This window comes from Perognathus longimembris, chromosome 19 (genome assembly GCF_023159225.1).
Source record: "Perognathus longimembris pacificus isolate PPM17 chromosome 19, ASM2315922v1, whole genome shotgun sequence".
NCBI lineage: Eukaryota > Metazoa > Chordata > Mammalia > Rodentia > Heteromyidae > Perognathus > Perognathus longimembris.
The window spans coordinates 29,073,645-29,091,174 of record NC_063179.1 but is presented as its reverse complement, the minus strand read 5'-3'; the positions used below and the strand labels follow the sequence as shown (position 1 = coordinate 29,091,174).

At 37.4% G+C, this 17,530-nt stretch overlaps 1 protein-coding gene across 1 annotated transcript in view; it reads right to left on the bottom strand.

Moving 5' to 3' along the window:
* Positions 1-13,385: 13,385 nt before the first annotated feature.
* Positions 13,386-17,530, bottom strand: part of Emb (embigin) — a 41,441-nt gene continuing 37,296 nt past the window's right edge. The window contains exons 8-9 of the mRNA XM_048368420.1: positions 16,674-16,728; positions 13,386-14,319 (exon numbers count right to left, since the gene is read on the bottom strand). Of these exons, the coding sequence (XP_048224377.1) occupies positions 14,302-14,319; positions 16,674-16,728 (73 nt within the window). The 3' untranslated portion in view covers positions 13,386-14,301. The remainder of the gene's footprint in view (positions 14,320-16,673; positions 16,729-17,530) is intronic.

Below are 17,530 nucleotides of genomic sequence, written 5' to 3'. Positions count from 1 at the left end.
TGATCACAGTGGATTAAAGGTAACCCTCAACAACAAAGGATACCACAGAGGCTATACAGACTCTTGGAGGCTAAACCCCACGCTGCTATCCAACACTTGGGCCACAGACCAAATTAAAGATGAAATCAACGAATTCATAAGCCACAATGACAAAAAAAAAACAAATAAAAAAAAACCTATGGGACACATCTAAGGCAGTACTGAGGGGCAAGATCATTGCACTCAGCACCCACATTAAAAGAATGGAAGCAGAGCAGGTGAATAACCTCACGATGAAACTAAAACAACTGGAGAAACAAGAAATGACAGAATCTAAAACGACTAGGAGGGGAGAGATCACAACGATTGAAGAAGAGATAAATCTGATTGAAAATAGAAAGACCATTCAACAAATAAATAAGACTAAAAGCTGGTTCTTTGAGAAAATAAACAAAATTGACAGACCTCTTGCAAGAATTACAAAAAAAGAAGAGAGGAGACTCATATACATAAAATCAGGGACTCCACCGGAAAAATTACAACAAGTACACATGATATTCAAACAATCATAAGGAGCTATTTCCAAAACCACTACTCACTAAAAAGCAATAATTTTACAGAAATGGATCAATTCTTAGAGAAGTACAAACTGCCCAAACTGAACCAAGAAGAAATAAATCAACTAAATAAACCAATAATTTATGGTGAGATACAGGAGGTAATCAAGAACCTCCCTACTAAGAAAAGCCCAGGCCCAGATGGATTCACCAACGAATTCTACAAAACCTTTAGTGAGGAGCTAATACCAATACTCTTCAAACTCTTCCGTGAAATAGAAACAGAGGGAGAAATCCCAAACTCATTCTACGAAGCTAATATCATACTCATTCCCAAACCAGGCAAAGACTCAACAAAAAAAGAGACCTACAGACCAATATCACTAATGAACACAGACGCAAAGCTCCTCAATAAAATATTAGATAACAGGATCCAGAAACTGATCAAGAAAATCATACATCATGACCAAGTAGGCTTCATCCTACAGTCACAACGATGGTTCAACATCCGTAAATCAATCAACGTAATTCACCACATAAATAGATCTAAAATTAAGAATTACATTGTTATCTCAGTCGATGCCCAAAAAGCCTTTGACAAAATACAACATCCATACCTATTAAAAGCTTTGGAGAGAACAGGAATAGATGGAACATTCCTCAAAACAATAAAAGCCATATACAACAGATCAACTGCTAATATCATATTAAATGGAGAGAAACTTAAATCATTCCCCCTAAACTCAGGAACAAGACAAGGATGCCCACTCTCCCCACTTCTTTTCAACATAGTGCTGGAATCCCTAGCCATAGCAATAAGGCAAGAGGAGGACATCAAAGGGATCCACATCGTCAAGGAAAAAATCAGGTTATCCCTATTCGCAGACGACATGATCTTATATCTGAAGGACCCAAAAAACTCAGTACCCAAACTCCTACACCTAATAAACCAATTTGGCATAGTAGCAGGATACAAAATCAATCCACAAAACTCAGCAGCTTTTCTGTACACCAGCAATAGACAAACAGAAAAGGAAATTATGGAAACAATTCCATTTACAGTAGCCAAAAAAAGAATAAAGTACCTAGGGATCAACTTAACCAAGGACGTGACCTACCTATTCAATGAAAACTACAAAAATCTAATAAGGGAAATCAAAGAAGACACAAGGAGATGGAAAGACCTCCCATGTTCATGGGTAGGCAGAATCAATATAGTGAAAATGGTCATATTGCCCAAATTGTTATACAAATTCAATGCAATACCTATCAAAATCCCAGCCACATTCTTCACTGAAATAGAGAAACCAATCCATAAATTCATATGGAACAGCAAAAAACCTAGAATAGCCAAAGCAATTCTAGGCAAAAAAAGCAGTGCAGGAGGTATCACAATACCAGATTTCAAGCTCTACTACAAGGCCATCATAATAAAAACAGCATGGTATTGGTATAAAAACAGATTGGAAGACCAATGGATTAGAATTGAAGACCCAGAAATAAAACCGCACTCTTACAGCCAACTGATATTCGACAAAGGAGCTAAAGACATACAATGGAATAAACATAGCCTCTTCAGCTACTGGTGCTGGGAGAACTGGGCAGCCATATGCAGAAAACTCAAAGTAGACCCAAGCCTATCACCATGCACCAAGGTCAATTCAAAATGGATCAAGGACCTCAATATCAGACCTGAATCCTTGAATCTACTGAAGGACAGAATAGGAAAGACGCTAGAACTTATAGGCACAGGAAGGAACTTCCTGAATAGAGTCCCAGGGGCACAACAAATAGGGGAAAGACTCAACAAATGGGACTACTACAAATTATAAAGTTTCTGCACAGCTGAGGTCATAGCCACCAAAATAGAAAGACAGCCAACCATATGGGAAAGGATATTTACCAGCACAGCAACAGACAAAGGCCTGATATCTGTCATCTACAGAGAACTCAAAAAAGTAAGCGCCCCCAAGCCCAATAAGCCTATTAGGAAATGGGCAAAAGAGCTAAAGAGAGACTTCACAAGAGAAGATATAAAAATGGCAAAGAAACACATGAGGAAATGCTCAACATCCCTGCTAGTAAAGGAAATGCAAATAAAAACAACCCTGAGATACCACCTCACCCCAGTTAGAATGGCCTATACTCTGAACTCAGGAAACAACAAATGCTGGAGGGGCTGTGGGGAAAGAGGAACCCTTCTCCATTGTTGGTGGGAGTGCAAATTAGTACAACCACTTTGGAGTATGGAGGTTTCTCAAAAAGCTCAATATAGACCTACCCTATGACCCAGCCATACCACTCCTAGGCATCTATCCTAAACAGCAAACCCCAAGATATCAAAAAGACATTTGTACTTCCATGTTTATCGTGGCACAATTCACAATAGCCGAAATATGGAAACAACCCAGATGCCCCTCCACAGACGAATGAATCAAAAAAATATGGTACTTATACACAATGGAATACTACATAGCGATTAGGAATGGTGAAATATTGTTGTTCGCAGGGAAATGGTCAGAACTCGAACAAATAATGTTGAGGGAGACAAGCCTAGAACACAGAAAACAAAGGGGCATGATCTCCCTGATATATAACTGTTAACAAAGGGAGATGGAGAGACAGTAGAGACCAAGTCTGTGAATACTGTATATGTTCTTGATACATTGTATATTGTATATATGTCTACCTGACCTAGACAAGGGATAGAAAAACAGGACGTAAGATATCACAAGAAATGTACACACTGCCCTACTATGTAACTGTACCCTTTTTGCACAACACATTTTTAAAAAAATTATGTTCAATTAATAAATAAAAAAATGAGTTCATGCACACTATCAAAACAATGGAGAGAAAACTACTGCCGAGAATAATGAAAATGAATGCTCAGTTGTAAAAACTCTCCAAAGCAAATATTCAAACATGAAACTCCTGGTGTAAAACAACGTATGTCACATGATTTCCTCTGTAAAGCAAATGAAGGCATGTGTGAATAGATACCCCTCTGCTTTCTTCAGCTTTTGGGAGGCTGAGACAGGAGGACCACAGTTGAAGGCCAACCTGAGCTACACAACAATACTGCCTCAAGGAAATCAACAAAATAAAATATTTAATTAAAATAATAAAAATAAACTCGAAGAGTTCAAAAATATTCTTAATGATAACTACCTTTGATAAATAAAATAATTGAAAATGGTAAGAGTTATTTTCTATAAGTTGCCACCTTTATTCAGTGATTTGAAAATTATCTTATTTGACATACTATGAGTAGTAATAAATTGTGTGTAGCTAGTATAGACACCCCCCAGTTACTTTTAGTAAAGGTTTATTTATCTCTTCTTGATTTTCAAATAGATACTTTCATTTTTAGTAAAATTGTTCCTGTTTATAGGGGTCAATGGGACATTTCAGTATATGTATACTAGGTATCATCAGATCAGATGAGAATAATTAGTACATCTAATCACTTTACATATGTATCTGTTTTGAGTGTTGAGAACATTTAAAATTCTCTGTCAGAACATATTCTTGTCAGCCATAGTTGCCCTTCTGTGCTATGTAATTTCAGAATATATTGTTCCTGTCCACCTGCACCCTTAATTTGTTCACCATTTTCTTAGGAAGTAGATTTTTACTTTTTAATTCATTAAACTTTCATCTATTTATTTCTATGTATTCGTGTGACCTTACCATCATCTTTGTTTTTAACTACACTAAAATTACTAGTACAGTGAAGCATAACTGTTTTTGTTTGTATTTTATATGCTTTACTAAGTCGCAGTTTATAAATGCATGTTTTATTGTTTTATTTTACACACACACACACACACACACACACGTGCAACATGGAAATGGGAAGTTTGACTGCTTAGAGCTTATATTACAGCAATGAGTGATGGGGATTTTCTAAGAAAAGAAACGTGGCATACAACATACATGAAAGTTATTTTACTGGCTGGGTAGCTGCTTGTAATCCTAGCTATTGAGGGGGCTGAATCCAGAAGACCATGCTTCAAAGCCAATCTGGGCAAAAATAGAAGTTCTTAAGACTCTGTCTCAAAAAAAGGGGGGGAGGGGAAGGTTACAGAATGCTTCAAATGATCAAGCACCAACTAAGTAAGTACAAGGCCCTAACTTTAAAACCACAGTTTGTCTACCCCCCCCCAAAAGTTACTTAATACAAACCCATCTTTAAAAGTATTAACTACAAAAAACAATATTCCTTGTAAGAAACCTTAGAAGATTCTTATTTTATCTGTTAAAAATATCAATTGAATTTTAAGTTCTTTGGCATGGTTAATTATAGAGGACACAATAAAATTTGGTTGAGTTTAGACTTGGAAGTCATTTCTACCTTTATATTTATTTTATAACAACAATTTGTAACTTACAGTGTGGGCCAGCCTTCTTGCAAAATCACCATTGGTAACTATTTCAGCTTTATGAACCATCTGCACTTTTTTGCAACTACCCAAGCACTATACAGGGAAAGCAACATTTAGATAATATATGCACAATTGAATATATTCATAATTATGCCAGCATGTGTTGCCATAACATTATATATATGTATATATATATATATATATATATATATATATATATATATATATATATATATATATATATATATATATTACACAGAGGCCTGGATTTGGCCTCTAGGCCATAAATTTCCAGTGTCTCATAATGAATGCTTTGTATGCAGTTTGTTTAAATCCATTATCAAATCATTCTATAAGGCCTGCTACCTGCATTGAATTGGATCATATAACTGTAACAGGCTAGACAACTCTCTTTAGCCAAGGCTATACCATGAATTGCTGACAGTTCACAACTCCAGTCTGCTGGTCCTTGAACAGCCAGGAAAAATTCTAGTGTGCATCCCACCAGTTGAGGAGGGTGCCTCCCTTAAACCTAATCGCCATCAACATAGTCACTCATTTGTGTAATGGTACATTACCTTTGTCAAATTCTATGTGAAAATTAGTGTTTTCTCACACCCTTCTAATTCTGTTCATAGTTTATTATTTTAAAAATAAGATTTTGAATTCTCAATTATGTTTAATATGTGTGTTATGTGTTTTGTGGGGTATGCAAGATAAAAAGGAGTGAGAGAGAAGAGAGACAGAAAGAGGAAAAAGTTAATTTGAATGTGTCAGCTTGATTGACTTAAGTAATACCTGATGATTTGTGGCTGTTTTTGTGTCTTTCAAGAATAGATTAGATGTGGCACCAGTGCCTGTAATCTTAGCTACACAGGCAGCTGAGATCTTAAGATTGCAGTTCGAAGCCAACCCAGTCAGGAAAGTCTGTGAGACTCTTATCTCCAATGAGAAAGCTGGCAGTAGACCTATGGCTTAAAGTAGCAGAATGCTAGCCTTGAGCAAAAACAGCTCAGGGACAACACTCAGGCCCAGAATTCAAGCCACATGACCATGAAAGAGAGAGAGATAGAAACAGTGACAGAGAGACATAGAGAAAGAAGAAAAAAAGGGAAAGAGACAAAGAGATAGATTAGAATTTAAAACAGCAAAGTGAGTAAAGAAGATCTGCAGCACCAACTTTATCAGGTATAGATAGCTATACAAAAGTCTCAAATAGGAAAAATGGGCAGCACAATGGTAAATACACTATTTACTTTTATTATTATTGTCTTTAATTCGTTTTACAAAGATTGCCCTTTAACAAGGCAGTTTGCGAATAAAGTGGATCTTGATTCCACATTCTCAACCAACCCCTCCAACTCACCCTTTTCCTCCTTACTCTAATTATGCAGGATATATGTTGAATTCTTAAAAAGAAATCTTTCCATTTTTAAAAATTATTATTGTAAAGGTGATGCGGGGGAGGGATGCAGTTCCGTAAATCGGGTATTGAATGTGTTTCCTTTTTTAACAGTGTCACCTCTTCTCACTTCTCCCAGTTTCCCCCTACCTATCCCCCTTCCCAACAAGAGTTTTTCTTGTTACAATGAATTCTTGAGGGCATTCTTGCCACCCTTTCTTCTTCATTACTCTCTCTTAAGCTGGCACATCCACCTTTTTTCCGTCAGACACAGAATGCCTTGGTTCTCAAACTTCCGCCTCTTTCATCTTCTTGGCTCCCTACCTTGGTTCCTGGGCCTTCAGCCTGCCACAGGAAGTTCCCCACCATGAGCTTATCTAGTTCTCAGGTGAAAGTCTCAATATAGACTATACCCCAGCATTTCATGCTCTCTGACTAATAAATGGCAATGGCAGTGTGAAACCCCAACATCTCTAATTAATCTGTATTAGGTCTGTAAGTATAGCAGCCTACCTTTATAACAACAACCACTCTTGATCTTTTGCTTTTCTCATACCTAAATAATAACAAGACCTATGTTTTGAGATAATTAAAGCTAACCAGTACATTATATTTATTCCTATTGGAAAGATTCTACTAATTTTTTTCTTTTTCTTGTTGCCAGTCCTAGGGCTTGAACTCAGGGCCTGGGCACTGTCACTGAGCTTCTTTTGCTCAAGGCTAGCACTCAACTACTTGAGCCAGAGCACCAGCCTTTTCTTTTATGTGGAACTGAGGAATCAAACCCAGGGGCTTCATGCATGCTAGGCAAGCACTCTACCACTAAGCCATATACCCAGCCAACCCACTATTTTTTTTATATCATGTGACTAATTAGTTTTTTTCTTTTCCTCTTTGTTTACATTGTGATAAAAAATTACTAATATAAGATCTACATAGGTGATTTTTTTGTTAAGTTCTTTCATATACTTATGGCTTGTCATTTTAATCCTAATGACATATAAAAATCTTTAGTATAGCTGCCTAGATTTGCAAAATATCTACTGTGTCAGGTTCACTAATTGACATGTTTTTTGTTTGTTTTATTTTGATTTTGTCCATGTACTAGGGCACTGTCCCTGAGTTTAGGGCCCATACTCTACTACTTGAGTCACAGCTCCATTTCTGGATTTATTGCTAGTTATTAGAAATAAGCATGTCATAGGTTTTTACTGTCCAGGCTGGCTTCAAACTAAATTCCTCAGTTCTTAGCCTCCTAAGTAGCTAGATTTACAGGTGCGAGCCACCAGGACCTGTCCTGCAAAGTTGTTTTTAAGTCAGACCAAAGTGAAAGCTCTTACTTTTGAATCACCATCATGTGGGCTGAGAAGCTCCTGGCCTCAGATCAATCCCACGGACAGTGAGTGATTGCTTTTGCGCAACATATTGTTACATCAATTGGAATCTGTTTCTTCCATGTACACAATAGCAGAGACACTGATACAAAGGACATAGGCCCTTGATAAATTGATAGGAAGCAAAAAATTAAGAGTCACAGATGAATTGCTCATGGCTGAGAGTCAGAGGAAATAAAAAATAAATAATGCTTGTTGTATTTAAGAAATAGACCATAATTTCTTTCTATGTATGACTTTTAATTGACAAGTTCAGGGATCATGAGCTCAACTTGTACTTTCACTATCAATTTTTAAGCTCAGCATAATGTCACAGAACTCAGCAAGACACTATCTAGCAAGGACAGAAATTAAGTCTCATGACAGGAATAATTTTTTTAATTAAGGCCTTACTTGGATAAGTAGATTTTTTATAGTTTCTGTTATACCTTTATGTAGTTTATGTCTTTGAAAATAACCTTTCACCAAACTAAAAATGAAACATGCACCAAAATATGTGCATGAGTATTCTAGAAAATAAGAAGGTACAGTACAGCCAAGTAAGCAAAAAGCCAAGAATGGCCACACTAATTAGTGTAGAACAAACAGTTTCACAAAGAAGGCCACATTCACCTTTCATTAAATTGGCCTAGGACTTGTAATCAGGAAGAGAGAGTGGGCCTGAGCCATCTGGCTTCCCCATGTACCCTATAAAGGGCTGCACTCATCTTAACCAATTCCTGCGGGTGCGGACAGAGCCCAGATGCTTGGAGAAGCTAGAAAAAAGGGAGGAAAAAGGGGTGGAAGCCCCCTTACAACTACCACAGGTCTTCAAGATCAGAAAAACACAAGAAACTGATCTTTCTTCATCATGAAGAAGGAGAAGAACAGAGCTAGATGCCAGTATCTTCAGTCTGTCAGTACATGCCTCCAGGGTGGGTCAGTTTCTCCTTTAACTTTTGCTGAAAAGAAACTACATAGCCCAGACACAGCGGCACACACCTGTAATCGCAGCGGCTACCAAGATGTTATCAGAAGAGTGCATTCCCAGACCAGCCCAGATTTTTAAAAGCTCATGAGACACCGTATCAACAGAAAAAAATTAGGCATGGTTCCATGTGCTTGTCATCCCAGCTGTCACAAGAAACATAAACAGGAGGCTCATGGTCCAGTTGAAGAGAGTCCCTATCTCAAAAATAACCAGAATAAAAAGGGGGTAAAGGTTTGTCTCAGGGATTATAGAGTCCCTACCTAGCATATGTGAGCCCTCAGTTCAAAGCTCAACATTGCCAAAACACAAAAAAGAAAGAAAGAAAGAAAGAAAGAAAGAAAGAAAGAAAGAAAGAAAGAAAGAAAGAAAGAAAGAAAGAAAGAAAGAAAGAAAAAAAAGAAAGAAAGAAAAAAAGAAAGAAAGAAAAAAAGAAAGAGGGAGGAATGGAGGGGGGAGGGAGAGAAGGAAGGAAAGAAGAAAGGAAAGAAGGAAGGAAGGAAGGAAGGAAGGAAGGAAGGAAGGAAGGAAGGAAGGAAGGAAGGAAGGAAGGAAGGAAGGGAGTCTGTCATGAGATGTTCTATGTAAGAATGTGATGATCACAACTGAGAGCTATTATGGTATACGCATAAAAGTAGACAGAGGAATCAACACATATCATAAAATTATCAAATGACAATGAAGACAGGAAGAGAGAAAGAGAAGAGCAAATGAACTGCAATAGATATAGAGAAAGGTTAAAATGAAATATATTTTTATCTATTAATTGCTTTCACTATAAATCAAAATAGTGATGATTTATAAAGAGATGTTAAGTGAAGTTAAGTCAGGCCCAGAGAGACAAAGGATCTGTGTTTTCCCTCATATGTGGAAGCCAAATTGAGCTTACAAACTCATAAATAAATATGTGGGATGGTATGTACCAGTTATGATGGCTCATGTCTGTTATCTCAGCTACTCTGGGGATTGAGTTTGAAAAGACTGTCCTTTAAGGACAGCCTTAGAAACATTTAAGCAAGACTGTTATGTCAATAAGTTGGGCACAGAAGCATACAACTGTAACCTCATCTCCTACGGAAAATGGCAAGAGGGGTGATTATAATCTGATGATAGCTTGGGCAAAAATATCAGACTACTTAAAAAAATGAGCCCAGGGAAGGGGTCAGGGTTGAGAGCCTGACTTATGGTAGATAGATAGCCTAGGAACCACAAGGCTCTGAGTTCCAACCTCACTACTCAACAGTACAGTACCGTATGGACATGCTAACACGTAAGATAGATCTCAAGCAGAGCATAAGCCAATAGCTGAATTAAGAGTATAATTTGAGAATCATCTTAAAAATCTTAGATGGAATTTTGAAAATACAGACTTGTAATTACCTTTGCATTACCTGCAAAATAGAATAGCCAAGAGGCTGGCTATGGTATCACCAGACTGTTGCCTATTGCTTACACCCAGTGCAGACTGTACGTCCATCTAAAAATGCCATGAACTGTGTGACACCACTCTTCCCTTCTGCTCCACAGTGAAACTATGATAAAGGCTTCAGAACACTGAGTCAAGAAGCAAGAGTGGGCAAGTACGGAGATGACAGGAACCTGTGATGATGGGAGGTGCAGCTGGTTGACATATTTTTATAAATGTGAAGGTGTTGACTCAGCCTTAATAATATCTTTGTTTCAAAAATAATTTTTTCTCAGCTAACGTGTCTACTGAAGTCATGACTAAGCATGAAGAGTAATTTAAGGACAAGCGGTGACCCTCTCCCCATAGCTACAACAACAAGGAGTAAAGATAAATTTGAAAATGTCTCTTTATAGTGAATCAATATGAAAGGACACCAAAGGGTTGGAAAATAAAAACATTATCTAGGACCAGTAAAATGAGAGTTAAACAAGCAATGGGTCCTGGGCTGGGAATATGGCCTAGTGGCAAGAGTGCTTGCCTCCTACACATGAAGCTCTCAGTTGATTCCCCAGCACCACATATATGGAAAACGGCCAGAAGGGGCGCTGTGGCTCAGGTGGCAGAGTGCTAGCCTTGAGCGGGAAGAAGCCAGGGATGATGCTCAGGCCCTGAGTCCATGGCCCAGGACTGGCCAAAAACAAAACAAAACAAAACAAACAATGAGTCCTGACTCCCCAGAAACCCTGTGGGAACACAGAACTGTGGTTCCATAAACCTAGAGAGATTATGGAGCTTGTGATATAACTGACCAGCTAAAAGAGCATTGTATTGGAAAAGGCACAAGACTGGGTAATAGGTTCAATTTCTAAACACTACCAGGTGGGAACTATCCCATATAACAGAGAGGCCAAGAAGTGCTCTCAAGGAGTCTTTGTCATCCCAGAAGGATGGTAGGCCTGTACACCTGTGCTCCCATGATATAAGGTACATGATCACTGATTTTTATAAGAGGATAATGTGGAGATTTAAGTGATATGAAACACTTGAAAGTATTTTGTATATAATCATGTGCTACACAATTAATTAATGTTAGTGATTAATAAATGTGACAAGGCACGAATGCACACAGGGTTTGCAACAAACTTTATAGACACAGTAAAAATTCTGTTTCTAATTATATGAAAGAAGTGCATATTTTTATATATTTAAATGCCTCAAAGTCCAAGGAACAAGCAAACCAAAGCAATAACTAATGAATTTGAGGAATAATACGTTTTTTCCATGATCAATACTAAATAAGACTTTAATTTTTTTTTTTCTTTTCAACAAATTCTGAAGTGAGTTCTGATGTGTTCTAAGGGTATCACAAGGCTGTGGCATAAGCAAGAGTGTAAAGGGTAATAGTGAAACATCTATAGTACCATGTGAAAGAATATAGCCTTGAACATTCTTTAAAGTCAATGTGTAATTAAGATAAAATAAAAATAAAGGTTTCAGTGGGCACTGTCTACAAAATCTGGGGGCAATATGTATTAAAATCAAAAGCTATATAATTTTGGAAGTTATACAATTCATTTCTCTAAATGTTAATTTTCAATTATTTGCCACAATTTAAAATAAGAGAAAACTTATGAAATTTAATTTTTATTAAAGTGTTCATCTACTCCAACGTACTTCCAAAACATTTAACATACTCAACTCTGTGATTAAAAAGATAATTTTGAGATGCTGGGAAGCATTCTGGGCCCCATCCCTTTGTGTCAAAATTAGTTCAACACAGTGGGAGGAGACTGGCAATTTAACTTTGCCATGTTGCAAAGTGAGATCTTTCTGTTTTATAAAGACTCCAGCAGCAATGCAAGTGTTGTAGTGACAAGTGAGGCTGACACAAAATTAAGACTTTAGGTGTTCCAGTCAGGAAAGGTCTGATTAGGAGAGTCTGGTGGTGATTCATGGCCATTAAGGTCAAAGGATTCAGAACTGGAATAAGTAAAATACCCTAACAAATTTTAAGTGTAAGCCTTCATGACAAAAACAGGAAGATTGCAAAAGGAGATTTGCATTTTAGTGTTAATTGAGTATGAGTACCTGGGAATTTTATGACAACATTAAAGCTATTTATTATGCTATTAAATTTCATCAGCTAGAAGGAGTCATACAATTTCCAACGTGTGAAGATAAACTTGGGAGTTTTCCTGCCCTTGCTTTTTCTACCGCTCTGCAGCTTGATCTGCAGTCAATTCAGAACCAGCCCCTTAGCTAATCCACCGATCATCTGAACTTTAATGGAAGCACTGTTTTGAATCAAACAGTGGCAAAGAAATTTCCCAGAAGTCCTCTAGAGTATAAAGGCAAAAATCAACTTGAGTGTTTTTTCTACATAATATTACTTTAGATAACTTGTCTTTCCTAGAAAAAAATTAAATGGCAAGAATAGTTATTTAAAATTTCAAATTACTCCATAAATGTTTCAGATTATTTTACCTTAGGGGGCAGCAGTTTCTTGTGCTTGAGAACTACTTTAATGTAAACAGTGAGTGATAGTAAAACATATGGATGCATATGCAAATGAAATGCATGTTGCTTGAGGTTTTGTTTACACTCTGGCACAGATATATGCAAATCAGCTGCATGTTATTTGGGGTTGTGTATGTATACTCAGTCACAGATATATGTAAATGAATTCTGTTCGGGATTTTGATATACCCAGATATATGCAAATACACTGCATGTTATTTAGAGTTGTGTATATACCCAGTCACAGATATACTGATTTGAATGAGACATGTTCAAAAGCAGCTTTGAGAAAATTCTCACTGAATTCAAATCATTCAGATGAATTTCTCTAAATGCTATATCTCCCAAGATGATTCTGTGAAGTCAATAATGAATTAAATTGAAGCAATTGTATTGCTCAGACCAAGGATAAAATGCTGTCTGCCATAAAGGGGGTAACCTAGATCAACAAAATGTGCATGGGTAATTAACATCGCTTACAACCAAACACTTATTTTTACAAGATGAGTTGTAGTGCAGTATCTCAGAAACAAAAAAAATGAACAGCTTCCATAAAACCATTTCCTATGTATCATTCCTTCTACTAATGTTGGAAAACATTATAAAATTCTACCATTCATAGGCACGACAAATGATGTAAATGTCTATGATGTTGTTCTCAGATGACTGAGATCATTTTGGGTAGCATACCTGAAATCCTAGAGCCACAAAGGCCCACTCTAGTATCCTGACACAATTTTAATATTTCATTTAAAGCCACTGACAACTTTTCTTGTCCATTCAGATTTTATTTGATTTGGTAATAGCCATTTAATAGAACATTTCCATTATTTATGTAATAGAAACTAAACATCCCATTTATGAAGATAAGGCATTTGTAACAAAATAAAAGAAATACTTTGGTATACCTGGATTTCAGTCAAAATGAATTATTATTAAAAAGCACTAACAATGCATTTTTATGTAGTTTATTCAACTGGCCACAGATTCCCCAAAACTAGGTATCCAATGAAACATAGCAAGAAGCCATGAATCACTGAAGCATTCCAGGCAGCAATACTACATTCTAGCACGAAGATCTGCACCCTCAAATATCAACAGCTGATGGATGTGAAGAAGCTCAAAGTGGGACTTTGCAAACACACAGGTACACGTGCACACACACACATACACACGCACACACCATCACTCTACTTCAATACTAAGAAGCACTTTGGCTTGTTGTGAAAAGCAGTGGAAAAGTGTAGATTAAACATGTAGTGATTTGCTTTTGTAGTGACAACACTCTGGATAGGCACAAGTTTTATTCCCTTGTCCTCCCCTTACTCACAGATTGAACGTCTGTCTTCCAGTTTAGTGTCCACCATTACCAAAAGCACAAAGCATCCATTTCCCCATGAAAACATGTGTTCAGCACCAAAGAAGATCACTAATTATCCTGGACTGCATCTCAGTCAACACACTGGAGCCAAACACTTTGCTTTAATGTAAAACAAATTACAAAATGAAATTATATCTTCCCATCTGAGCCAGCACATGTTGTTTATGAAGCTTCTGTGATGCATGTGGAATAAGCTTTTTGCCTTCAAAACACAAAAATAAAAACTCTGCTGCTCTTAAAAGCAAAGATAAACAAGCGGACATAGGAACTTGGTACATCTTCCTGACAGCTGATCAGATATTTTCCATTCACTGGTCCACAGATTCCTGTGTTATAGAGTACATAATTGAACACAATCAATTTCCACATTATTTTTTAAAATAAAACTTACTTTTTATTAAAAAAAAAAGTACTATCACATTAACCAAGCAAAATAGTAATGGGAATGGTGGTTACAATATACTGCCAACACTAAGAGCTCTAAAATTGATGAACAAAGAAAATGTGGCTCAATAAAGAAAATTAACCATTAAAAATTAGTTCATAGGACCAAATAATAATTATAACATTATATAATAACATATGTATTAGTATAATATGGGAAGAGGGGAAGGGGATGAGGGAAAGCCAGGGAAGAAGGGTGAAGGCAAGGAGAAAAGAAGAAGGGGAGAAGGGGTGAGGAGAAAGAAGAAAGAAAAATAAAAGGAAAGGACACAGAAGGAGAGGAGGAGGAAAGGGAAAGAAAACACTGTGGTTGATTTTTATTGGTTGCTGCCTATTCACTGGTAGAAAGGAATGCAATTATTTTTTGTATCACTATATGTTTTATTCTATTATAGTGTAAATAAGTGTATTTAAGCACCCAACCAATGACTAAAGTTTTTATGAAACTTCTTTGTCAAGTAGTGATTCATAGATAGCCAAGCCAGGTGTGATAATGCATACTTATAATGTCAGCACTTGGAAAGCTGAGGCAGGAGGATCATAAGCTCAAGGCCAATGTGGGCTCCAAGACTAGGTTTCTTTCTCTTATTACCTTTAAGTAGTTGTACAAAGGAGTTGCCATTTAACAAAGCAGTTTATGAATAAAATATATCTTAAGCCATTATAGAATGAATCTTTCATTTGGACTACATTTGAAAGTACCTTACAGCAACATAAACAGAAAGCCCACAGATTAGGAAAAGATCTTTACTGGCCATACAACGGACAAAGGCCTCATATCTAAAATATACGTAGAACTCAAAAAATCAAATTCCCCCAAAACAGGGGCTGGGGATATGGCGTAGTGGCAAGAGTGCTTGCCTCGTATACATGAGGCCCTGGGTTCTATTCCCCAGCACCACATATACAGAAAAAATGGCCAGAAGTGGCGCTGTGGCTCAAGTGGCAGAGTGCTAGCCTTGAGCAAAAAGAAGCCAGGGACAGTGCTCAGGCCCTGAGTCCAAGCCCAGGACTGGCAAAAAAAAAAAAAAAAAAAAAAAAAATTCAAATTCCCCCAAAACAAATCCTCAAAGAACCAACGGCCCAGCCCCCTCAACAAATGGGCTAAAGACCTAAAAAAAGACTTCTCTGAAGAGGAAATGGGAATGGCCAAGAGTCACATGAAGAAATGCTCTACATCCCTGACCATAAAAGAAATGCACATCAAAACAACACTTGAGATTCCATCTCACCCAGTAAGTATGTCCATTATCAGGAAAACTAACAGTAACAAATGTTGGAGGGGATGTGGCCAAAAGGGAACCCTACTTCATTGTTGGTGGGAATGCAAACTTGATCAACCACTCTGGAAAGTGGTATGGAGGTTCCTCAGAAGGCTAAACTTAGAGCTCCCCTATGACCCAGCAGCCCCACTTTTGGGCATTATCCACAATATTACAAGCAAGACCATACTAAAGCCATCAAAACAGCAATGTTCACTGCAGCAAAATTTGTCATTACTAAAATATGGAACCAACCCAGATGCCCCTCAGTAGATGAGTGGATCAAGAAAATGTGGTACATATACACAACGGAATTCTATGCCTCTATCAGAGAGAATGACATTGCCCCATTTGTAATAAAATGGAAAGTCTTGGAAAAATCAAACTAAGTGAAGTGAGCCAGACCCAAAGAAACATGGACTCTATGGTTTCCCTCATAAGGAATAAATAGTACATGTTTAGGTTAGTCATAGCAGAAGATCACAATAGCCCAATAGTTATGCCTGTATGAACACATAAGATGATGCTAAGTGAAATGAACTCCATGTTATGGAAGCAAGTGGTATATTGTTGTAATTATTTAACATGCCATGTGAAACCTTACCCTTTTTTTTTTCTCTCATATTCCCTTTCCATGGTTTAACCCTGCTATTATTGTATCTGATCTTAGTACCCTGGGTACTGTATATACATGCATTAGAACTAGGGAAGGGAAAGGGAATATCAAAATCAAGAGACAAAGGACAAAAAGACAAACCAATGTAACAGCAATACTTACAAAACTGTATTGTTGTAAGTCAACTGTACAACTCAAGCAGGAAAGAGGGAAATAGGGAGGTGGGAGGCGGGGAAAAATGAGGGAGGAGGTAACAAGTTGAATAAGAAATGTACTCACTGCCTTACATATGAAACTGTAACCCCTCTGTACTTCACTCTGACAATAAAGAAAAAAAATTTAAAAGAAAGTAACTTACAGTTTTTCTGAGCCTGGGGGCTTTATTTTCTATACCATTGCTGTCATCTGATTTCCTGTGAGAAAAACAAAAAAGAAAATCACCATATGGTTACAGTGTGCCATCTGTACCACGGCTATCAAGATAAATGTCAAATAGCAGCCTAGCCAGAACTATTTCCTCCTAAGTCAAAATGTTAATTTCACTGATTGTTTTGGACTATTTGAAGAAACTGTTGCCACAGATGACAGTGACCAAGGAGGAGAGCTGTTCCTCCCTGAGCAAGAGAAGGGGCCTGGATATAACACTCTGCCTTACTTCAGAATATGCAAGAGAACAGCCAACTAGGACCTCAGCCAGATTGCAAAAAGCAAGTGTCATACAGTGGTGTTGATCCCATTAACTTAGAGGTAGAATGTGGTTCTTTCCCCAGTGTGCATTAGAGCAAGCTTCCGATTCATAGAATTAACAAGACTAGGTAAGGATTCTGCATAATCAACATCCTTGAATGTCTTAGCAGCAGATTGCACTCATAAAGCTACTAGTGGCAGAGACTAAATCTAATCAACCAATAATTGGGAGGGTATGGATTAGACAGCCACTGAACTATGTGAAGGAGTTGGTTTGCTTTGTTATGCTTCCTATTATTGTTTTTAATAGTATTTTTCCTAAGAAATTCCTCTGAATCATGAATATCCACTGACACACATTATAAGTGAATTCTTTTTCTTTTTCTTCCTGCCAGTCCTGGAGCTTGAACTCAAGGCCTGAGCACTGTCCCTGGCTTGTTTGTGCTCAAGGCTGGCACTCTACCTCTTGAGCCACAGCGCCACTTCTGGCCATTTTCTATATATGTGGCACTGGGGAATCGAACCCAG